Source organism: Haliotis rubra, unplaced genomic scaffold (assembly GCF_003918875.1).
Source record: "Haliotis rubra isolate DU_JTF1 unplaced genomic scaffold, ASM391887v1 Scf6, whole genome shotgun sequence".
Classification (NCBI taxonomy): Eukaryota; Metazoa; Mollusca; class Gastropoda; order Lepetellida; family Haliotidae; genus Haliotis; species Haliotis rubra.
Genome location: NW_025767301.1, coordinates 44,660 through 70,462, shown reverse-complemented (window position 1 = coordinate 70,462; position 25,803 = coordinate 44,660). Strand labels below are relative to the sequence as shown.

Sequence of the window (25,803 nt, the reverse complement as noted above, 5' to 3'; positions counted from 1 at the left end):
ACTGATAACACAATCGACATAGTAGCACAGGAACAAGGAAAACTATGACGTTTCTCGAGAAACAAAATGTTTATCACACGAATAATTATTTCGTACTTGATAATGGGTAAAGGATAGTGAACTGCTGAAAGACAAAATACAGGATCATCAGTTGTTGGTTTGTTGTTAAACGCCGCACTCCAGCTATATTCCAATATTCCAGCTATATTGGCGGCTTTCTGTAAATAATCAAGTATGGGCCAGACAATCCAGTGAACAACAGCATGAGCATCGTTCTACGCAACTAGGATACGATGACATGTGTCAAACAAGTGAACGAGCCTGACCTCCCGTTAGTCGCCTCTCACGACAAGCAAGGGTCACTGAAGATCAATTCTGACCCGGATCTTCACGGGTGTTAAGTCATGACGATCACTTCAACACTATCCACTGACTGAAGCAATGAAGTAAATCGTTGTTTATCATACCTCAAAATTCATAATTCAACAATGAGTGCGTGAATGAGCTTATCACGGCGGGGGGACACCAGAAATTGGCTTCACACATTGTACCCATGTGGGGAATCGAACCCGGGTCTTCGCCGTTACAAGCGAACGTTTTAACCACTAGGCTACCCCACCGGCCCTAATTCAACAATGATTTATCAGAATTGATGACTTCACTGTTCTATGGGCCCACTGCTACCAAAGTCAAACAGAAAGAAATGGCCGTATACATACATTTGTAGTGAAAATGTGGAGGACACCAGATGTCACCGAATTGCATTATCCCAATGCCTATCACTGAATCAAGACCTAATACTACTCTTTGAGCTATACGACTGACTGAGTTAAGTTTTAGGCGCTTTTAGCAACATTCCAGCAATATCACGGCGGCGGACACCAGAAATGGGCTTCACACGTTGTGCCCATGTGGGGAATCGAACCCGGGTCTTCGGCGTGACGAGCCAACGCTTTAACCACTAGGCTACCCCACCGCCCCCTTTGAGCTATAAGGCGGAAGGGTAGCCTAGTAGTTAAAGCGCTCGCCCATTCACGCCGAAGACCGTGTTTTGATTCCTCACGTTGGTACAACGTGTGAGGCCCATTTCTGTTGTCTTCGTGTAGCTGGAGTATTTCTAAAAGTGGTGAAAAACCATACTCAGTCTCAAAATTGGAGACAAGTTGTTCCACACTGGGGACTAATTTCGATCGGAATGTAATGTTATGTTCGTGAAGAGGAAGATCAGTGTTTAACTGGCACTTTCTTTCTTACAGAAGCTTGTGTGGGTGGCGGGTGCTCCCGGTAGAGAACTGCATGCTTAATATTCTTTACAGGAACCCCTGGCATCCTCACTGTTCTTCAGAGAGCTGCTCTCATAATTTTCATCACCAGTTGCGAATTATATCGTTCGGAATCTGCTTTTACAGAAATTCGATACTGATTAATCTCTGACATTCATGTTTTGAATTCGGGTTTAAAGCATTGCACAACACAACTGTCATGTGAAGCTCGGGAGCGTTGCCCGGACGCCTACATACTCTCAGTCTGTGCCATTACGGGATGTCCAGAACCCCGAGGGAGCTCGTCCTCATTAACCTATGCATGTTAAAAGGGGCCTAAATGAATCGGGTGGGCAGGGTTGGGGAATTAATGGATTGACATCGTATCACGGCAGTGGATTCCTCTACAACTGATGCAGCTGGTTTTTCGCGATTTGGGTAGGGGGTAGCCTAATGGTTAAAGTGTCCGCTCGTCACGCTGGAGACCTGGGTTCGATTCCCCACATGGGTACAATGTGTGAAGTCCATTTCTGGTGATATTGCTGGAATATTACTAAAAGCGGCGCAAATCCATACTCATTCACTCACTCTTTCATTATTTATATGCATGCAGTCGTGATATGGCTCGAATATCGCAGATTTGTCCCGTAATCCTTTCGCATGACCCAGACATACGGTCAAAATGGAGATTGACGGCGAGAGGCAGAGAATATGTACATGTATGAAAACACGGAATTAGTTAAAATATACTTCTCATCAAAAGTTTAGACTCACTAGTGTAAATATAGCCACTTACGTCGGGCAACTGTTCTAAACTACATTTTGCAAAGTATTCCATACTGTTTAAAGGCACTGCTTACACATGAACTGATGTATTGTAAAACAAATTCGTAACGTTGAAATGATTATTTCATGAGTTCAGTAAATGATAAAAATCAGTGAAAATTGGCGAATTATTAACAAAACTTTACACCAAAACGCAGCTGTTCTCATGCACGATATTTGCACATGCTTTTCAGCAATTTGATGCATGGTCTTTGTGCAATTCATCTGCATAAAGTTTGCAGTTGGTTCCCCAAGTAAGTGGAGAAATCAATCTTCGATGTAACCATATATATATACATAACATATAGCGAGTGCTTTAAGTCTAAACTTTTGATGGGTAGTATATAATGTCGCCAGTCTGCTAGTTGTATCATTCAGATTCAACACCCGGCAATAAAACGTAGTTATTTAATTGTGGGTTGTTTAAGCGTTTGTTACATCGTGTTACAGGACTTCTGTTTAAAACCAATGACGGAAGTGAATACAAGTTAGTCTTAAACAAAGTAAACATCCTGTGAAAGCTTACTTTGTAATTGGTATGCAGATAAGGGTGGTTCTTCTCGCGCACAGGACGAAAATAGCTGCATGACGCAGATGCTCAGATGGGATGAACGGAGACATGTCTTCACAAACTCACGTCAATGCACCTACAGCAAATAGTACTTTTCTTTGTGTTTCCCATCTCATGCCCCTCCTGAATTTTCATTTCTAACTAAAGTAATAATTATATAGTTCTTTTCTCTGAATACATTGTCAATAAGAAGTCAAGCAACAAGTGTTCCATGTTAATTTGCCTGTTGTTTAACAGCAATATGACGGCGGTCTCTACATGGATGAGTGAGTGAGTTAGGATTTAACGTCTAAATTGCGTCATTTCAGCTATATAGCGATGAGACACATATACACAAGTTCATCATTAACACAAAGTCACACTCATAGCAAGTTTCCACTACATCGCAATACTATTTTCAAAATTTAAAATAATAGGGTCACTATTATGAATAAAGAATACAGAAGTTGTATATCATAAAATTGTCCGTCATTATTCCTAAGATCTCGAGTATAAGCTTTGATAGTTGGCTTGAAATGACTGTACGGGAACCGCAGTGGCGATGACGGTTTGTCAAGAGCCACCTTAGCTGCAGCATCGACTTTTGTTTTACCTGTTATGCCTACATGATTTGGTAACGATAAAAGACGATGTCACATTGGCCAGTAGGAAGATTGTTATAAAGCTCTAAAATGTCGGGAATGATTGACTCGAAGCGACACTTCAGAAGCAAGACAATGAATCTGAACAAATGATAACATATTTTTAATGTCTTATTGATTTTTGTTTGGTATTGGTCAAAGCCTTGAAGATTGCTTTGGCCTCAGCAGTATGGATTGAACTACTGTCTGCGACTCTTGAGGAGACATTGGATCCAATGACAGGTGTTTGCGCATCAGAGTGAGTGAGTGACTTGGATTGTACGCCGCTTTTAGCAATATTCCAGCAATATCACGGCGGGGGACACCAGAAATGGGCTTCACTCATTGTACCCATGTGGGGAATCGAACCCGGGTCTTCAGCGCGACGAGCGAATGCCTTAACCACTCAGGCTACCCCCACCGTCCCTTGCGCATCAGAATGATGGACTACGTTCAGCTTGGTCACTTATCGTTGAGGTTTACTGTTGCAAGTCCCACGGGAGAAGACTCCATTGATGATGAGATACATAACACAAATTATTTTGATGTGACTGTTTGTGTGAAACATGATTCGTCCGACTGGACTGAACAATAACAGTGAGACAACAGTATAGGTCACATTGTCAGACACGTGTCCTCGGGAAACCGGAAGTGCTTCAGGGTTCGCATCCCCCAGAACTGAAGTGGTCTTACGAATAAGTCGGTCATTATCACTTGCCACAGTGACCCAACAATCACGGTTCCTGACCTGGTATCAAGTTGAGGCCGCCTCAAAATATCCAGTTTCATCACCGATAAATACACTGTAGAACCACGTCTCTATGGGTGCGCCTTTGTTTACTGCTGAGTGAAGAAAATCAGCCTTACTTGCTGTCTACAAAATTGCCATTACAAATTTACCAGAGTCAAAGGGAAGATTATTTCTAAAAATATGTCCATGTTTGTACTATGTACGCTTGTCATGCCTCAACTTAAATGAGTGAGTGAGTGAGTTTAGTTTTACGCCGCACTCAGCAATATTCCAGCTATATGGTGGCGGTCTGTAAATATTCGAGCCTTGGAAATTGGAACCGATGACATGTGTCAACCAGCTGGCCTGACCACACGATCCCGTCAGTCGCCTCTTACGACAAGCATGGGTTACTGAAGATCAATTCTTACCCGGACCTTCACGGCTCTCAACTTAAATGAGGCACATCAGATAAGTTTGTTTCAGCATCCCACATCTAACAGGATATACAACCTGTGCGGATGATGTTGCTGTGGCCATCTCCGCAATAGGCCACCCTAGAACACAAGGTCACTGGAACCATCCCATATGCTCGTCAACTAGTTGTAGAAATGAATCAGTTATAATCTGATATAATCAGATCACAGTATTTGTCGCGGTTAGGAATAAAACGCTGAATGCTCTGTCAGTGTCATCATGAGATCCACTTCAATAACTGTTAAGGATGCCTTATTTCATTTCTATTTAAGTCACCTTAAAAGTAGAAATTCATGTTTCTTGCAGTGATGTTTCTTGCAGTGATGTTTTTTTCAGCCTGTTGTTGGAATCCCGCATCGTAAAACGGTTGGTGACGCTGCTAAGAAACGGCGTAAAACCATATTCACTCACTATATGTATATATTTTGTTTAGTATATTTAAAACATTAAAGGAATACATAAACATATCTCTGTTCAATCAAACATTTCACTGTTCAGTGACAGTGAGTACGCCGCATTTAGCAATGTCACGGAGGGGGACACCAGAAATGGGCTTCACACATTGTACCCGTGTGGGGAATCGAACCCGGATCCTCGGTGTGACGAGCGAACGCGTTCACCACCAGGTTACCATCGCACAAAAGTTAGACAGTTCCGGTCTCAACTCATGCCCGATGTTCAGGCTACTAGTGAGTGAGTGAGTTAACTTTATGCCGCTTTTAGCAATATTCCAGCAATATCACGGCGGAGGACACCAGAAATGGGCTTCACACACAGTGCAAATGTGGGGAATCGAACCCGGGTCATCGGCATGACAAGCGAACACCTTAACCACTAGGCTACCCCACCGCCCCTCCAGGCTAAAAGTAAACCTCCATAATAAATATCCCTTTGGCTGTGCCTGTTGGGTTCCAACCGAAACTGTTTCCCCACTCTGTCCACTTATCCCCACCCACTCGTGGCGTGTCCGCATTTCAGCTCGATACATCCGATTCTCAGATTATGTCAATGCTCTTATCTGATGTTATTTTATACCCAGAACATAAACAACCGATAAACAATAATTGAACAAGTCAGTTTGTCAGTGTGCCTCGAAAATACATTCATTAACTGTGATGGATGCCTAGGTATCCTGTTTCTAAATTCTGTCATGCCGGTGCCGATCATAAATGAACGCTAATTGCAGCTTACCAAACATGCGATGACCAAATATGGAGGAACATACGTCCATAGATTGTTCATGCCAGTTAAGCCAGGTGTGAGATAATGTTTCAAAGCCTAATGACACTACGTAATGCTCAAGTGAACTAATAGTTTGTATTGCCATTAAACCCGGTTTTACTACGGTGTTTTAATGTAGTTTCCAATGAATGTAATGTCATGTGATCCCATAAAATGTTGGTAGTGCTGGTCAGAGTTGGTGATGTTAGCACGAAAAATACATTTACAAGATAATTTAATTATCTAAAAATTAAGTTATAAAAATAGCCCGGATGCGTAACGATTGTACATACTAAGCATGGTTTATTCTTCAGCCAGTGGTAAAGGCTTCGGATACATAGCCGACAACATTGCAAGTTTAACTTTTTATATCGATGGCTGGGTTTAACTCCAGTTCGAACAATACTGCATTTTACATGGCGTACCAGCTAAATGTGGGAGGGAAATTCAAGGCCAAGCAGGCGTGGGTGAGTGAGTGAGTTTAGCTTTTCGCCGCAATATTCCAGCTATTTGGCGACGGTCTGTGAATAATCGGGTCCGGACCAGACAATCCAGTGATTAAAATCATGAACATCGATATACGCGATTTGGATACGATGACATGTATCAACCAAGTCAGCAAGGTTGACCACCTGATCCCGTTAGTATGGGTTACTGAAGGTCAATTCTAACCCGGATCGTCGCAGGTCTAAGCAGGTCTATACCGCATTGGCGAAAAATGTCGATCCAAGGCTGTGGTGCCGACAAACCAAATATCAGACAAAAATCTGGAACTCGATCCTACGGTCAGCGGATCTTGGGCCAACTATGGCACGAAGAGACAAAGAAATGGTGTTCACACTTGTACTCAAATTGTTTCGAGAGACATTTTCATATTTATTAAGTGCATTCACGCGTTTCCTAAAGTTGAGCAGATGAGTTAATTTGTAACGTACGAATATAGGAAGCCTACAGTTGGATCATGATAAACACACTGTCATAGAGGAAATACCCTGACGTTTGTAGACGCTCATAGTGATGATAGACTATCAACAATGTCATATTCTCTATTGACGCACTGTACTGCTTGACTGTGGGAAATAGAAATATAATATTGACTCTTTTCCAATATCGGTTTTCATCGAAGAGTTACTGTTAATAAGCAAATCCAACACACATACGTGTCGCTGTTTCCTTCTGTGTTGTCACCTCTGCGTCAGTTTTCACAGGATGTTGTTTTCACATCCGCCGTTGATTTCACGACAAAGCCCTGTTAGAAAGGGTACATGACGTAACTAAAGCTTCAACAATTAGACCAACACGGAGACTGACCACAATATATTTTTCTCACTTCGTCATATATACTTTACATACGTTCTCTGACACCCCCGTCCTTTACTAGCAACATCCAGTTAGACCATAGACATTCCATCAACGGAAGAACATATATTACAAGCGACAATCAGCGATTTTCTAGCTATATAAAAGCGACCTGTACATATTAAAGCCTGTGCAAGTGGTTAATGATATGAGCAGTAGAGCTGTGTCACTCAGTTCACCAATACACCAAGCATGAACACCGGAATAATTTAAACTCCTTCTTGTAGCAAGTATAGGTAACTGGGGACCGGAAGTCCCTCTGGTTTCGAGGAAATATCCGATAGTCGATTGCCTGTCCATTTGTTTCGTTGTCACTGAATTGTGATGATATATCTATCTTTCACAGATCCAGTGTCTCGCAGAACAAACTGATATTGAACTTGATCTTAGTCATGGATCAGTCAAATAATCTTGTCATGATTTCGGTGGTCATAACTATTAAGTAAATTGGTAAGCTTGTCTTTTAATGTCGGTGGACGAAGGGGTAAACAAATTGTCAAAGCGTTAGAAAGAACAGTTTTCGTCTACTTTTAAGGGACGCTTATCCAGAACAATTTACCGTGACTGGTTGTTGCTTTTGTTAGTGATGTTTTACCGCGACTACCGGGATTCTTGACTGGCTTGCGATCTCTGCTGCGCCACCAGCAAGCGCATTCGGTAGTATAAGTATATGTATATCACGTTGATCAACACATATTAAACCGTTTTAACTCATTAATATTTCTTCATTATTATGATAACGAATGAACACAATTAGAAGATTAACTTCATCTACCAGTGATACAAAATGTTAGGACTGAAATAACCCAGAAGTCAATATACGTCTTTAGCTTGTCTTATAATCCTAATGAATCTATTATATTGTTTAGCCTTTTGGAACTTAATAAAAAGTACACAATCTGTTTTTAGCGAATTTATAACATGACTGTAATATTAGACAGACATTTTATATATTGCAATTCATCGGTCTCAAAATGAAATCAAACGGATTGTAACTGACCATCGAATGAATGATGACAAATAAACAGGTATAGGCTTATACCAAGGGAGTAGTAATCGCTGCATTTTTAATTGCCTGAAAAACTTAGGGGTCGACACTATTTTGAGGATACGATAAATACATATAAGTATTTGCTGTGAACGTATATATCTTTTTACCAAAGTATATTTTGAGTTTTTCCTAGCAATTGCAAAGTTAGTTTAGGGATTCAAACAAATCAACATAGACATCTGTAAAAACACACCACAGAAATAGGATCAAATTGGATCAGTCATTATACCATCCACGCATCAGAAAATCCGAAAAGGACTTCACTGCTGGGATACTTTATTACAGTCACACAAAAGATTTATTAAAATCTTTGTTATTATTACGGCATCTGATGGACATTCACCCTTCTTAATGTACCACTGTTTAGGTTGAAGAAATTCTGCCAAGGTGAACAGTAGCCCAGTCCCCATGTCCGTCACGGTCGACGCAGCAGGCACCTACAAGCTTGTAGCTCGGATTCGTAATTAGATTGTTAGCACAAAACATAATTCGCTCTGGATCAGTGCCCCTTTAAGTCCAGATTCTTGTTCGAGTAAAGAGATTCGTTGACCAGTGGACAGCAAAAAGAGGTCATGATCAACTTGTCCATGCAAAATTACGCAACAAACTCCTTTCCATACATTGTAAAACATATATGCTGAAAGCTGAATCCTTTTAACATTCCCGACTATATAATCATGCATGTCCATCATGCATGTCTAGCATGCCAATGAATTACGATCAGAGTGACGATATCATGTGTCCGCCAGAAGGTGAACGCATCCTGCTCAACCGGTGCCATTCGTTAAATACATGCATCCGTTAAAAAGTGCGAACAGACTCAACTCAATCCAAACCAGGGCACAGCACCAGTCTGGACACACATGAGCCAAATCTGGCCATGTCTTGTACGGAATTCTCCGAAAGCTTCACTAAACCCTGGAACGGTTCAACCCGATTAAGCACTGTATGCGTTTATTAACGTTCCTCGCCCCATGTGCTCTATATATTTATCTGAATTGCAGTGTGCGAAATAACTTCTAAATTTTGCTAGCCAGTCGGGCTAGCTATGCGTGAAAGTTACTAGCTAATTCCCTAGTCTGAAATTTGAATGTAGACACGGGTTTCATCATTAAGCTGCTAATATGATGAATATTTTTAGCAGGCCATAATCTTGCATAATTTAAAAGTGTGTTTTAACTTAACAAGTCAGAGTGATATATCTGGCTAATCGGGCCAGTGACTGTGGAGATTTACCGGCCCGAGTGTATTATTACTAGCAACGGGCTAGCGGGCCAGTGGCTATTTCTCACACTGGCAGTAGGTACAGTTCCCGTATTCGTCTCCGCCTAAACAGCTGCAGGGATTGGTGAGTCTGGTGACGCTAATGTATATAGTGAAAGTTTCAAAGTAAAGTAAGAGTTGTCTCCCTTATAAATCGCCCTTTAACTATCCATTCGCGTGTTTTTCAACTTAAGTATCAAATTAAAGACACTTAAACCGTAAATTAAAATTCCGCTCCCAAATAATACATGTTTTGGTTTTTAAAAGGGTCACGATACGTTTCATCTTGAAGATTAAATCTGTGAAGTTGCTGTTACTTGATCATTTGCGAGAATGATTGTCATTCGCAAGTTCCGGGTGGAACAAACTACTTTGTTTTTAGTATGTGCCATTGTGGTATCCCCTCTGAATGTTGGCCGCAGACATGTACGTTCATTCTAGGTCAACGTCACCGGCGTTACACAAAACTTTAAAACAGTTCCACACCGAAGTTACAAATCATGCTAAATGAGATATTTATGGTGCGCTTCTTTGAATGGGACGTGCACGACTTGTGAAAAACTGGGTGTTTAAGCACGTAACGAGCAAAGGGCAAGTCACACGCCAGTGAATGTATTGTGTGGCTGAGGAATGTTGCGGTTACCGTTCTTAATATTTTAACAACATAAATGTGACACGTTGTTTTCGGGTCATGAAAGAGGGACGTTCTTGGCATTTCAATACATCAAAAAGGCTCTAAGGCGCCCAACTTTTTTTTCTCTCATAATAAAACTATACGTCGGAGAAAATTAATTACCACCGTTTAGCTCACCTGGTAAAATATACATGGTTAACAATTGCTTGGCCAGACTTAAATGCCTATAGTAGTATTAGTAGACTGAGAATATCACTAAAGTTAAAACAGTTATATTTTCCATAGAGTGAGGAAGTTTTTACGCCGCTCTTGTCAATATTCCAGAAATATCAGGGCGGGGAACACCAGAAATGGGTTTCACACATTGTACCCATATGGGCAAACCTGGGTCTTCCACATGCATGTGTGCTTTGTGTCTAATTGTATATTTCGGACTAATTATCAAGCGTTTGTCATTAAATGCTTCAGTATCAGTTCCCAATAGTGGATCTAGGACACACGTTGTCTGTGTTGTATTCCCCATAATTCCTTGTTCAGGAGTCGAATCTTAGATTCTCCTGATAGTTTGTATTTCTTTACCAAAGTGGTCGCGTTGAAAGGTTTCACTAAAATGGTAGGTGATGTGAAATGGGGTTAAATATCGCCTTCAAGATCGTTGGCATAATATACTATGGAAGGTGAGTGTAGTTTTTCGCCGCACTCAGCAATATTCCAGCTATGTGGCGGCGGTTTGTAAATAATCGAGTCTGGACCAGACAATCCAGTGATCAACAGCATGAGCATCGATCTGCCCAATTGGGAACCGATGGCATGTGTCAACCGAGCCTGACCACCCGGTCCCGATAGTCGCCTCTTACGACAAGCATGGGTTACTGAAAGTTCATTCTAACCCGGATCTTCACGGGTTATACTGTAAGGACACGTAATTTCATAGCATAATGCATGTGCTATGACGCATACGTTTATATATCATACAAAAACGGGACTTTTGTAATGATCCTACATTGGTCATTCGTTTGGCAGTAACGGATTATACCTGTATGTATCTGAGTGACCTCTTAGACCCCACCGACACTACATACATACAGACACGCATATATATAGATAGATGGACAAATAGACAGATACATGACAGAGAGGCAGATAGGTAAATCGATGATGAAAAGATAGAAAAGTATATATGTATATATATATATAGAGAGAGAGAGATAGAGATAGACAGATAGATACACAGACAGATAGGTAGACAGACAGATGGACAAATAAACAGATGTATGATAGAGAGGCAGATAGATAAATAAATAGATCATCAATAGATATATATTAGGTGATAGACAGACAGATAGACAGATGAACATATATATAGACGGATGGATGGATTGATTTATGTAGGTCGGTAGGTCGGTAGAGTGAATAAGTTTAGTTTTACGCCGCTTTTAGCAATATTCCAGCAATATCACGGCGAGGGACACCACAAATGGGCTTCACGCATCGTACCCATGTGGAAAATCGAACCCGTGTCTTCGACGTGACGAGTGAACGTAGGTAGGTATAGGCTAACATACACAAAGCCAAACCATCAACATGTTTACAGGGACCTAATGGCCTCACATTTCTCTGGATAGGTCAATAACATAAGCGAATAACAGTTTGGTATCAATATATTCACATATCCCAGAATATCATAGAAACTGTCATAGCTGTTTGAGAGAATCGATCGAAGTCATCCATACGCCTACATGTATTCTCAGTACGCCTACGACCCTGCAGTCCTTCGCTGTTTTCATATAGGATCGACTAGGAAAGGATTATATGACTAATACAATAAACCATAATTAAATGCTTGGTGCCAATACTACAATTTCGCCCCTGAATCTGTACATATAAACCATGAAATACACGTTCTTCAGTTATCCAGGAGGAATTGATATCAGTTTACCTGCCTATTGGCCCTGATGATGAAACCAACATTGACCCCATCGTCACTAACTGGCGTATAGGATGTACAACAGAGTCATAGAAAGTAAAGCATAAAAATGTCTGTTGACGTCAGCTACCGGATATACGTTGTTTGAATACAATCTACACATAACAATCTCGCCTACGTATTAAAATCCAGACAATGTAAAATGCCTGTTTCCTGAATGAGTCATACTTACGTTATATTCCCCAGAGTTTCCGTTTGTCAATATTCGACAAGAAACTAAGCGACAATATATATTTTCAAATACTCTGCTTCTTGTCAATCAGTATTTCTCGTGTAAGAATTGTTTTACCCTATATACCTCATGCCCATTCCGACCCGTGAAGGTCCGGGATAGAATGAACCTTCAGTAACCCATACTTGTAGTAAGAGGTGACTATCGGGATCGGGTGGTCAGGCTCGCTGGCTAGGTTGACACATGTCATCGGTTAACTGCCAAGATTGATGCTCATGCTGTTGACCACAGGATTGTCTGGTCCAGACTCGATTATTTACAGACCGCCGCCATATAGCTGGAATATTGCTGAGTGCAGCGTAAAACTAAACTCACTCACTCACTCTTGCCCATTCCAATATCGCAGGAAAATAGTTCAAAATACGTAAGCATATGTTATTTAAATAATACAAGGCACGTATCAGGATTTGTGTGCAGACGAGTGTTCGGCTGGTGTGGTGGCACACACCACAAGCACATACAAAGGCAGCTCAATGGTGAACCTGGTAAAATAAACCGGGACCGTGGTAGAATCGATTTATCGTAAGAGCCTGGTCGGGTGGTCAGGCTCGCATATTATGGACAGGTGGCATCGAATGACAACTGCGTAGATCGATGATCATGATCTGGCTGGTCTAGACTCAGATATTTATAGATCGACGTCATAAAGGTAGAATATTGCTGAGTACATCGCTAAACAACAACCAACTCTGACAAAACAAGGAACATACGGTGTAAGTAAAACCAGAGTCACTGCTCCTCAACAAAACATCATTTGGTTCCTGGCGTGCCAAGGGAGGCAACTGTGCATAACGAAATGCGGTGCCCGAGTCTACTCTTCATAGTGAGTGAGTTTAGTTTTACGCAGCACTCAGCAATATTCCAGCTATATGGTGGCGGTCTGTAAATAATCGAGTCTGTGCCAGACAATCCAGTGATCAACAGCATGAGCATCTATCTACACAATTGGGACACGATGACATAAATTATGTCAACCAAGTCAGCGAACCTGATCACCGGATCCCGTGTGTCGCTTTTTACGACAAGCATGGGTTGCTGAAGGCCAATTCTAACCCGGATCTTCACGGGTCGCGCTATGAATGGAACATTGTGTCAAGCGACCAACCAATCTAGTTATACATTCATCAGACCGAAGAACATACATCAGGAGGAAAGACGCGCTTCCTTACAAAGTAGCCTCCTGTAAACCGAGTCAAACATAACTGCGTTTTTATTATGCAGTTAAGTCATATAAACCTCCACGGGAAGGATTCTGTCGGTTATAAGTGCTCCATAATCCTAAAGAGTGCCCCAGATTTAGTCAAGTCGTGACATATTGCCATGACACCTGACATACATGGGTCTCAAGTGTCATTGCTCTCGTTCAACAAACACGCCTCCAGAACCACAACGCCACCTTCTGCTTAATGAAAAATCCAGGCCTATGGACAGTGGGATCAAGCCGAAAGGTCATCTTCAACACCTTCTTAGGTGGTTCGCATTTCGCGTTTACTAGTTGCGGTATGTTAAGGTGATGTAACGAGTCTTGTATCACATACCTATCATTGATAGTGATCCCTGTAGACTGGCGTATGTAAGGGACCACCTGCACTGGAAGACAATCTATCAACTGTAGACTGTTTTTGTATGGCATGAAATACTGACACCTCTCTACAACACTGAATGACTGAGTAAAAGTTTCACCCTCAAGTCAGGTCTTCCAACTCGAGTTCTTACAGCTAGTATATGATGGACTCTGGACCAAGCAAACCAGTGAACACAATAACGCCAGCGACAGAGATTACCATTGTGGAAAGACTGACTGACTGCCTGAGTATGGCTTTACGCCGCTTTTAGCAATATTCCAGCAACATCACGGCGGGGGACACCAGAAATGGGCTTCACACATTGTACCCATGTGGGGAATCGAACCCGGGCCTTCGGCGTGACGAGCGAACGCTTTAACCACTTGGCTACCCCACCGCCCCCATTGTGGAAAGAATGCACAACTATTGATTTATAAGCTGATCAGCCAAATCACAGGACTACCGATCCCTATGACTCTAGAATGCTTGTATTTAGTGCTGGAGCAATTGATTGACTAATGAGTCAATCGATCGATCAGCGTCAGCGATTATGGATGAGCTCGATAGAAAAATCGATATTCATAAAGGGAAACACCAAATTAAACATCAGAAAGTATGATTCTTATCGTTATGTTTGTTAAATCAAGACAAACAACTAATGCAGATTCCTAGCTCATTAAACTGACATGTTAACAACATACTCCGTTCCTATCTCAACAGAAGCATCCTTGATCGTGTTGATCTCTGTATTAATCAGAGCCGGTTTCATCGGCACAATGGTCGCGTTATTGCCCACATGTGTTTTGTTGTTATCGATCTGCATTTCGTGAGCGATAATCAACACTGATTGTATTAGGCCACACTTATTGTCTTATATTCTTTTTAATATCTGTCCTTTAATGTAACGCAGCACCAAGGGTCTGATAATACATGCAGTTGAGATGCAGAATTGTGGTGCTATATGTGGATATAACCGAACTACTATTTGGTAACGATTTCCAGAAGTAAAGGAAACGTTTCTGTGTCAGTGAGTTAATAGTTGACATCGGCGTTATTTCAGCCATTTTGTGTCATTACAGTCATCATGACAGCAGATATACATGTACATTAACTTACGACAACAACGGCCTGAGGTGAAGAGGCACGCCCATACTGTCATCTTCAATCTGATAATGTGCCGTCACAAGGTCCCTCGCCACGGCCTGGTTGCTTTGTGGGGTGTCAAGGTTGTAGTAGACCAGTTGCCTGAACGGAAAGTAGATGTATCATCAAACTTGTCATTTAAATCGCTAATGACAAAAACAAATATTTATTTCTTCTAACTTCAAGGGGCATTTAGGTTATGTGTTGAATCCCTGTGTTTAGATACAAAACATGAATCGGAAAGATCGCGGTATGAAGTGGTGTTCAGCAACGTCAACGTCAGGCTATTTGATCTTGTGGTTGGTACATGGATTGTTTGGTCCAGATTCGATTGCATAGCTGACTGCCGTCATACAACTGGAAATTTTCTGTGTGCAGCATTAACCAACAAATGGACAAACAAACAGAATACAAACACCGTTATCAAGAAACTGAAGTAGATCCAATCATATTACTTGCCTGTTAACGATGTAAGTATAGTCCGTTTGGCTCAAAAGCGGACCGATGAATTGCAATCTAACTCGAAAACTACTAAACATATAATACTCAATGAAACCCTGACCATAATCAAAACATCAGACCAACGCTGTGATTTATTTGCAGAATTATGTCCTAAAAAAGACAAAAGTTGTTGAACAAACTATCATTAAAATATTTACACAGTTCACTGTTCGTTATGAGGGATGGGTGCAAAGAAAGGGACAACCAGTTGTGCGAGAAAGGATGGAGATGGCGCAGCACAAGTAAATGAATCAATAACTTTGTCGGCACTTGTGCACGTGCTACACGTACAATAATAGTTGGCTGTAAATTCCTTTCTTTAATGCACCCCGTAACAAATAGTGAACTGTATCAATATTTTAATGATAGTTTGTTATGCATCTTTTCTATATTTTTAGGACATAAATTCTACAAATAAAACTCAGAGTTGGTTTAATGTTATAATTGTGGTCAGTGTTTCATTGTGTATTATATTATGACCAGAAATTATTGAGAATTTTAGGAATGTGTTTAATTGGATTTCTAGTATAAACAACCTTGACCAGCTATCAAGTGCTTGGTTTCATTCAAGAGAGACAACTCCGTTAATCCTTTTTCATTAGTTTGTGAAGAGTTATCCCCCTTTGTTTACTTGCTAGCAGACGACATTTTCAGTCATCCTCAGTATGGATGATTTAGAGAAGAGGAAGTTGATTTTAGAGTATTATAACAAGGACATCAGATCAGCTAAAGTGATTTCAAGTAGAACAGGCATCCCTTTGTCCACTGTTTATCGTGTTTTGAAAAATATTGCAAATGGATATGGCACCAGGGAGGTGCAGGTAGGCCCAGAAAATTGACTGTCGGTGAGAGGAGGCGGCTTGGTATTCTTGTTTCTAAAAACAAACGAAGGAGTTAAGAAAACTTAACGCTGGATATGATTGATAGAGGAACTGTGGCTGTCTGTAAGGACACAATTAGAACTGAGCTGCATGCAATGGGTTGGCAGAAAAGTCGAGGAATTCCATCACCGATCATGAAACCTGAACAAAAGGAGCGAAGGTTGAACTGGTGCTTACAGCATAGAAATTTTAACGGAGACAATGTGATTTTCTCAGATGAAAGTTCTGTGTGGCTGTTTCCTAATACACTGAATTCTGGACCAAACTGAAAAACCTTTGTATCAGCGCCCAAAGTACAGTCCGAAATTTAACGTGTGGGGTGGCATATCTGTGTTAGGGGCAACTCCCCTCTGTGTATTTGAAGGGAATATGAACAGTAACCGGTACACAGATATTCTAACGAGGGACATATTTCGCTCATATGACATCGTGCATCACGTGTATCTATGGACATGTTTTACCCCAGATATTGACTCCGAGCCGACCAGTCCAGGCAAGGACCAACAAGTTTACCATATTTTAACGTCTTTTGGTATGACGCGGTCGGGGATCGAACCCGCGACCTTCCGCTCGACTCAAAACATCCAACCGTTCAACCATCTGCTCACGTGTTCTATGGAATTTTTAGGATTCCAGCAGGATTTCGGACCCAAAATATCGACATTATTAGATTGGCCAAGCTATAGCCCTGACCTAAATCCAATAGAAAATGTTTGGGGACTTATGAAGGAAAGTGTCAATAAGAAAAATCTGACAAATATTGCTGAAATGAAAGAAGAGGTGGTCCGATATTGGGACAGCATGGACCACGACTTAGAAGCCGCATAGAAGCCTGCATTGCTGCCAATGGTGATTTGACAAAATACTAACTGTTCACCTGTCTTTGAATCTGGAGTTATGTTCTGCTAATATTCACATTTAAGACGTGAGTAATGAGTGAAAACAATTGAAAAAATTACAATCTTTAAATTCTCAATAATTTCTGGCTGTACTGTATATGTTTACTAGTTTTTTAGTTAGATTGCAATTCATCGGTCCGCTTTTGAGCCAAATGGACTATAGTGACACAAAAAAGTCGCATTTGACGTAATACAGAGGTTGCATGTATCTCCCTTGTTATTATTTAGATACCTAGGCACAGAAAGATCCTCTACTTTACTGTGATTGTTAGTTAGTCAGACAGTCATTGAAAAATATCTACTATCATTGGCCTTTGTTCATACTTCAGAAGCCAAAATTAAACTTTTCCTTTGTGTAAATGTAGCCGCGTTTATCGTTATTTGATATGTTAGTTGAGTACGAAAAGGTACTTTTCAAAGCATCGCGATCAATAAAGGACATATACTCCGCGTCATAATCCTGAAAGTGTATTAAATGACCATTGAAACTGATGGTCACCATATGCTGATGAGCGTCAATAGGATTAATATGTTGACAACGTGATTAACAGTAGTAAAACGCTGTTTATGTCAATGTCACACGTAATGGGAGGGTGGGGTGGCTAAAGTGTTCGCTTTTCACGCAGAAGACCAGAGTTCGCTTCCCCACAACAGTAGTGTGTGAAGCCCGTTTCTGGTGTTCCCCCGCTTTGGCAGTCAAAGTAAACTCAGGCTCAGTATGATTCGTTACACTGCTATACTAGTGTAACGAATAATACTGAGCCTAAGTTTACTAAAACTGCTAAAAACGACATAAAACCTTACTCACTCACTCACTCACTCATACAAATTATGCATATGGAAGTGGAAAATGGACAGTCAACATTAACATAATGAAAAATGCAAGACTGAAGTGACGGAAAGCGCTACCTGAAACGCACACCAGAACTAAAAAGAGATTTAATAATTACATGTACAAAATACCACAGTTAGTCAATTTGGGTTCAGACCAAAATGAAAAGCACTGTTTGAGGTTGAAAATGCAACGTGTTATCTCTTTATCTGTTTGATCCCTCAGTAATGGCTCTGAGTATAGTCGATATTAACCTGCTTTAAAATAATACTTTCGGCAAACACCCAAACAGTACCATTAAAATCGGAAGTCTTATGCACTTACTGGGATTCCTCTGCTTGATGACAAGGTTTTTCTTCTGCACTCGTTAATCCAACTGGGAGATCTGGGACATGTACTGGGAGAGCCCGAGTTCCCTGGCATGGAGGGGCAGCGCCCTCTGGAAAGGACCGATGTTGGTAGCTCGGTCCTGATAAATAAGACGGTTCGTTTCTTTGAAAGACACTGGAGCCGTGAAGAAGGGTAAATGAATATGGTTCCGAACTGGGGCTCACGAGTGGCATTTGACGAAGCACCTGGTCCGGGGGTTGAAATGTTGGGGTGCCCCTGACAATGTCCTGAACTGACCTCCCAGGTGTATGACTTGGACTAGCATTCGTCCCAGCGCTGTGGAACGACGCCGAAGGGACACACGATGCAGATGGAGTTACCCCTACTGAATGAACCTGAGGACCTATTCCACGTGAAGCATCTCTGTTCATAGAAAAGTCAACGGCTTCATAGCAGCTGCCTGCTTCCTGTTCGCCTTGGGTGTCTTGCCAAGGGCGCTGTGGGTACTCGAAGTAACGGTCTGTGGGATAGGTTTGAGAGGAAGGGTTGAATGGTGGGTAGCTCTGTCTTCTTGGTCTACATTGCATGTACTGGAACTGCTGAGAAGACACGTCGTCATCAAATACTGGGGGGTACCTGTTTAAGTGAAAAAAGTCAGTTCAAAGGCTTACAAGTAAAGGGCTTGTACAAACTGTTCAATTCGGGGGGTGGGGGTGGGTGTTGAGAGAGAGAGAGAGGGAGTGTGTGTATATTGTGTATCATTTCCCTCATCATATCATATTTGCAATGTATCACGTAATATTCTGAATGGGGAGAAATATCATTGGCAAAAGACTTTGGGCCGAACATGGGCATGTGATAACACGCAGGTGAAACCCCTTTCCGGTAGCTGTACAGTGGTGTTGTGGGATTTCAATCGGGTGAGGGAGTTATGGTTGTTTTAATCAGCTGATAGCAAGATTTCAGCAAGTTGTAAGTAAACTGTAAATAACCCACCAGAAAGACCGGTGGCTATAAGCAGGAACATTGATTTGTCAGATTACGATTGAAGCCACACCACACGCAAGAAACATCTTGATCTTGAATTACCCTACCACAAGCAAAAAGACCTTTTGCCCTGGAATTCCCACAGCACGCACATTGACACTTTGCCCTGGAATTCTCATAGCAAATGCAAGAGACGTTTTGTCCTGCAGTTCATACAGCACCGCATTTTGTCCGGGATTATGTAATAAATGTGGTGACATTCACAAAGCTGTATTATAGCACTAATCATTATACATGGTTGTTCTGACTGCCACTGCTGATGTTGAACATACCTGATCGTTAGAGACGGTACAGGAACATCACTGGCCTGGCCGGTGAGTCCAAACCTTTGGTCTTGACCATCATCAACATCATCTGGGCGCATACGCTTCCTATAAAACAGAAAAACATGCAGTCTAGTCATGTACATTTAAGATGTCTAATCTCATGAATATCCACTGATATAAATCAGGAATGGGCGGGTTATTTGCCACTCTATTTGTCGTAAAATGCAATTGCGGGAGATTCGGAAACCAAACAGAAGTTGCAGATACAGAAGAAGGTATATCAATACTACAGGCAGGCATAGCCAGCATACTATCTATTTCATACTACCAGAAGAAGGTATATCAATACTACAGGCAGGCATAGAAAGTATACGGTCTATTTCATACTAAGAGAAGAAGGTATCTCAATACTACAGGCAGGCATAGCAAGTATACTGTCTATTTCATACTACCAGAAGAAGGTATGTCAATATTACAGGCAGGCATAGCCAGCATACTATCTATTTCATACTACCAGAAGAAGATATATCAATACTACAGGCAGGCATAGCAAGTATACTGTCTATTTCATACTAAGAGAAGAAGGTATCTCAATACTACAGGCAGGCATAGCAAGTATACTGTCTATTTCATACTACCAGAAGAAGGTATGTCAATATTACAGGCAGGCATAGCCAGCATACTATCTATTTCCTACTACCAGAAGAAGGTATATCAATACTATACAGGCAGGCAAAGCAAGTATACTGTCTATTTCATACATCTGAAAAAGGTATATCCAATACTACCGGCAGGCATAGCCAGCATACTATCTATTTCATACCACCAGAAGAAGGTTTATCGATACTACAGGCAGGCATATCCAGCATACTCTCTATTTCATACTACCAGAAAAAGGCAAATCCTAAATGACGTCAATGAAGGGTCCTCTGGTCGGAGGAAGGATATTTCTTTTGGTCATAACTGTTGTTGCTGTTGTTTAACGCCGCACTCAGCAATATTGCAGCTATGTCGTGGTCTGTAAATAATCGAGTCTGGACCAGACTATCCAGTGATCAACAGCATGAGCACCGATCTACGCATTTTGGATACGATGTCAACCAAGTCAGCGAGCCTGACCACCCGATGCCGTTAGTCGCCTTTTACGACAGGCATTGGTTACTTAATGGGTTACTCGCGGACAGTCCTTGGATGGGTGACCGTTTGGGGCAACTTGACTCCTGAGAGTTTCTGGGACTTCACTCCAGCCCCACAACGAAGCACACGTGACATATACTAAACCACAAAATAAATGTCGCACTGATACCGGTTTCTTAAACCACACACTTTAATTTACTATAATTAACAATCAAAACGGAGAACTGAGTTCAAACTTGACAATTATGGTTAACACATTTTCGGGAATCACATTTACAGTTCACACAAACAAAATCACCAAAAAATGGTACCAGTCAGCATCGTGTGTGGCCCCCATGGGCATCGATGAAATCGTTGCATCGTCTGTACATGGAATGAATTAGCCAGTCAATGAAGGCCATAGGCACTTCTGTGAAATGCGAAATGCCTGATCGAGTCCAGCCGCAGTTGTCGGCCTTGGATGGAGGCCATTCAGTTTTCTTTGAATCTCGTCCCAAAAGTGTTCTATTGGACTTATCCGGGCTGAGTGCAAGCTATTGTAGGGTTTGGATGCCATGTTGTCTTAGGAAGTAATACGTTGCTCTGGCAGTATGGGCACAACCGTTGTCTAGCTGGAAGATGTGATTTTTGTAACGTCCAAAATGTGGTACAACGTGGGGTCTTATGACTTAGTCAATATAGCGAGCAGCTGTCACGTCATTTCCTCATCCTGGACCAAGATTCTGGAACACCACGGTGTCAACTAACTGGTTCTGATCGATTGCACCCCACACCATGATGCTTGGACCACCCAATGAGTCTCTTTCAAGAATACACCCATTGGAAAACATTTCACAACGCCTTCGCCATTTTCTCGCTCTGCCATCGACTGTCAATAACACAATATAGGCTTTCGTGAGATAACAGCACAGTTCTCCATTGTTGTTAACGCCAATTTTGATGGTGAGTTGCCCATTGCAGTCGGTTTTAGCGGTGAGGACAGGACTACAATAGGGTCTGTGACAGCAGAGGTTTCTTCCACGCAAACGTCGACGCACTGTTTCGGCACTGATTGGTCTGTTGCTAGTCCCAATAGTATTGCATGCCGTTTCCGTCACTCTGGGGAAGCGATCAAGAAGATGGTGGCGCACAATCTGTCGGTCTTGACGTTGCAATGTTACTGAATGTCGCCCACTGCGTGGACAGTCTTGGATGCTGCTAGTGACCTTATACCACTCCTGCAGTCGGTGACCGCCTGCGTGGTGTAGTGGTTAAAGCGTCCGCCCGGAGAGCGGAAGGTCGCGGGTTCGATCCCCGACCGCGTCATACCAAAAGACGTTAAAATATGGTACTTGTTGGTCCCTGCCTGGCGCTCGGCATTAATGGGTACAACAAGGACTGGTCGGCTCGGAGTCAGTATAATGTGTCTGAGTGGGGTATTCATGCTTCACTGCGGCATGGTATCTCAGTGGGCTAGCACTATAAAACCAGCTTCAGTCTGGGCTAGTACAAGCAGCCGCACCTACACATACACACGCATGCACGTCGTCATATGAGCGAAATATTCTCAAGCACGACGTTAAACCCAATTTCACCTCACCTCACCTCCTGCAGTCGGTAGATTGTCCTAACATGAACATTAAAACAATTAGCTACCCTCCGTGCAGTCTGGACAACTAGCAGTCGTCCCACGTTTTGGTTCCTCTGATCTCTCGTAAGACGTGGCATGCTGGTTGTGTCAAAACAAAAAATGATTTCAGGCGAGTTTGGGATTCGCTTTCATTGGTAGGTTTGTCACGACATGCACGTGCATTTTCATTTTCACGAATGTCATACGGAGCCTTTAACCATGTTTGCCTTTTTAGGTGCGTTTGGTCGATATGCTTTTTCATCAGAAAACACACTGATGTTGGTAATAACTGTCAAGTTGGATTGAAAAACATGTTAAGAAAACGGTAAAATCATAATAAAGACATAGACTTCCAAGAACAAAATTTTGCATTTGGTTTTGAAAAGCGGCGTTTCTTTTGTGGTTCAGTATATGTGGTCCTACCTTAGGTGAGTGAGTGAGTGAGTTTAGTTTTACGCCGCACTCAGATATATTCCAGCTACATGGCGGCGGTCTGTAAATAATCGAGTCTGGACCAGACAATCCTTTGATCAACAGCATGAGCATCGATCTGCGCAATTGGGAAGCGATGACATGTGTCAACCAAGTGAGCGAGCCTGACCACCCGATCAGGTTAGTCGCCTTTTACGGTTAGCATAGTCGCCTTATATGACAAGAATGGGTTGCTGAAGACCTATTCTACCCCGGATCTTCACGTAGGTAAGTGAGTTTGTTCATGAATTGCCTATGTACATCCAGCTGTGAATGGGTACCCGATGCAATAGGCCTTAACATTCTAGCGCCTCACAGGGATAACACTGCGTCAGTGCTTTGAACATGCTCAAGTGTGTGGAAACAGGCGCTTTATAAATGGTCATTAATATTAGTATTATAACTGATTTTAGAGATCGTGTTTGGCGCAGCAGAAACGGTGCATATGCACAGCGGAATATCTGTTACTCAAATTATTTACACAGTCTGTATCCATTGGTTTATGGGAAAAACAAGAAGGGCCTTGTAAAAACTGTATTAATAAGTCATCCCATGTCAACTGTTGGAACAATATTAGCTAAAGTACTGTCGGAAATGCTAGAAAAATGCTTTTTGACTTATATTTAAAATTCAGAGGTATTACAGTTACTTAAATAACAAATATCACTTCAAGAAACATCTACCTAATGTAGACCGAGGGAATAAATTTTGAGACATGCTCTGAAATGTGTTTTTACTGATGAAAATACCAAAAACTTAGAAAAATAAGGGGTAGTGGGACGTTATTTGATACAAACATTAAGGGCCTGTGTTACGTCATCAGCATCCACTGTATCGACAGGTGAAATTGACACCTGAGCACACGCTCGTGGGAGGGGTCATCTCAATAGATATTTTCTGCAAAATGTTGAATATGTGTACGTTACGTATCGGTTATGTAAAGGATCATTTGTGTATGTGTGTTTGTTTTGAAATAAACATACGAATTACTGTACATTGGAAAGAATCCTATCACTTGTGTTATCTTATCGATTGATTGTAGAAATGTGCAACGTTTTAATAAATGTTTTGCATGTCAACAGTATATTTCATTGAACAAATATGGATGTAATTCGGTCAGTTTAATCAGGGATACTCTACCCCCCTTATAGAGTCTCCCTGGTTTAATCTAGTTGTGAACATTGGCCAAAGATTTAACGAAGTCACTGGTGTAGCTTCTTTAAAATATATATATTTTTCTTCTCATAAAGTTTGTAGACCGCCCGTCTAAACACTCCCTTGTCAAAGTTGTCAAGGATGGTTTCACGTCCCAGTTTTGCATTTGAGACGGTCCCTGTCTTGTCTGATTTGTTTACAATATTGTAAACTTGTTGGTAAGACATGCCAGCAGCTCTATAAGATCTGTAATAAACCCTTTCCAAACTAATGAAAGGTTTACCTCTGTCTTTTTTAAGCAGAAAAAACTATAAACCTTTGCAACAATTGACTGCAAATCGTTGGCCATAGTGGACGCTGTGATAAAGATGTGCATGCATGACGGGAAACTTATTTATCAAGACTTAACATTTATATTAATATTTCTTCAATAAAGAAACGATAATTAAGTAGAGTAACACAAACATTCAACATTTATTTGTTTAGGAAAAACTTTAATTCATATTTTTACACCACCTGTATGATTAGCATAAATGTAAAGACTATTTCAGATTTCTGTTGTTGAACTCTGGAAAAATCTTAAGTTGCTGTTTTGGTACCAAATTCTCTCCTGTAAACTGCCCTTTAAATGCATGGGAAGGTTAAATCGATTGAAATAAAATTAGGTAGACAATAGGCGAGTTGATATACTGACAACATAGTTCATTTATCACCTTTATAAAGATATTAAGGCTAAAAAGCATTTTTCTAGCATTTCCGACAGTACTTTAAGGACTGCTTAAATGCAGCTCTGAAACTTACATAATGTACATAATGTCAATCTGTCTTTATGTCCGTATTGTCAAAATTATACAAAATCTCCTCCTCTGTCCTCCTCTTTAACACTTCCTTTCTGATTTACAATGACTGGTTCTGTATCATCTTGTAAAAAAATAAATGCAATTTCTCCCTTTTCGTTGAAAAAAAGAGTGTTTAACCTGTCCAGAAACTAGGCGTAGTTGAAGAAAACTGCTATTAAATTATCCGTTTAAGAATAATCCATTTCAAAATATTATTAGCATTGCAGTTTATATTTCTGCCCCTTTGGCTTTTAAAGTAAAGTATATTTTGACGAGATATTGATTCATACTGCCTTCCAAATGATATCTAAGTATCTTCTGACGTAGGCAAGAATGTCAAAGCATCTCCTTAACAGTAAAACAGAGTTATATTTTGGAACAGTGACACATTTAGAAGTCATAAGTAAATACCGGAGGTTATAATGAGGCCACACAACCGCTCGGTTTAACGCTTTCAAAACGAAATGCCCACGTGTAATAAGACGCATAGATTGTTTCCTTTCATAACGAGCCTGCATTAGAAAAAATCTTCGATAGTGTATCACGTACACAATGTATTACAGTTACCCATCAAGAACATGGAAACTGATGATGTAACGAATACACACATCTACTGTACAGTTGTAACAGAGGGGCGGCGGGGTAGCCTAGTGGTTAAAGCGTTCGCTCGTCACGCCGAAGATCCAGGTTCGATTCCCCACATGGGTGCAATGTGCGAAGCCCATTTCTGGTGTCCCCCGCCGTGATGTTGCTGGAATATTGCTAAAAGCGGCGTAAACCCAAACTCACTCACTCAGATGTAATAGATGTGTAATTATGCTATTGGGTTTTCTATTGATTGATAGGTTGTTGTTTAAAGCCGCACTCAGCAATTTTCCAGCTATTTTGCGGCAGTT

General features: G+C 41.3%; 1 protein-coding gene across 1 annotated transcript in view; it reads right to left on the bottom strand.

Moving 5' to 3' along the window:
- The window catches only part of LOC124255270, a 45,556-nt gene that overhangs the window by 16,756 nt on the left and 2,997 nt on the right, over nt 1-25,803 (bottom strand). The window contains exons 2-4 of the mRNA XM_046689131.1: nt 19,703-19,801; nt 18,378-19,019; nt 14,914-15,042 (exon numbers count right to left, since the gene is read on the bottom strand). Of these exons, the coding sequence (XP_046545087.1) occupies nt 14,914-15,042; nt 18,378-19,019; nt 19,703-19,801 (870 nt within the window). The remainder of the gene's footprint in view (nt 1-14,913; nt 15,043-18,377; nt 19,020-19,702; nt 19,802-25,803) is intronic.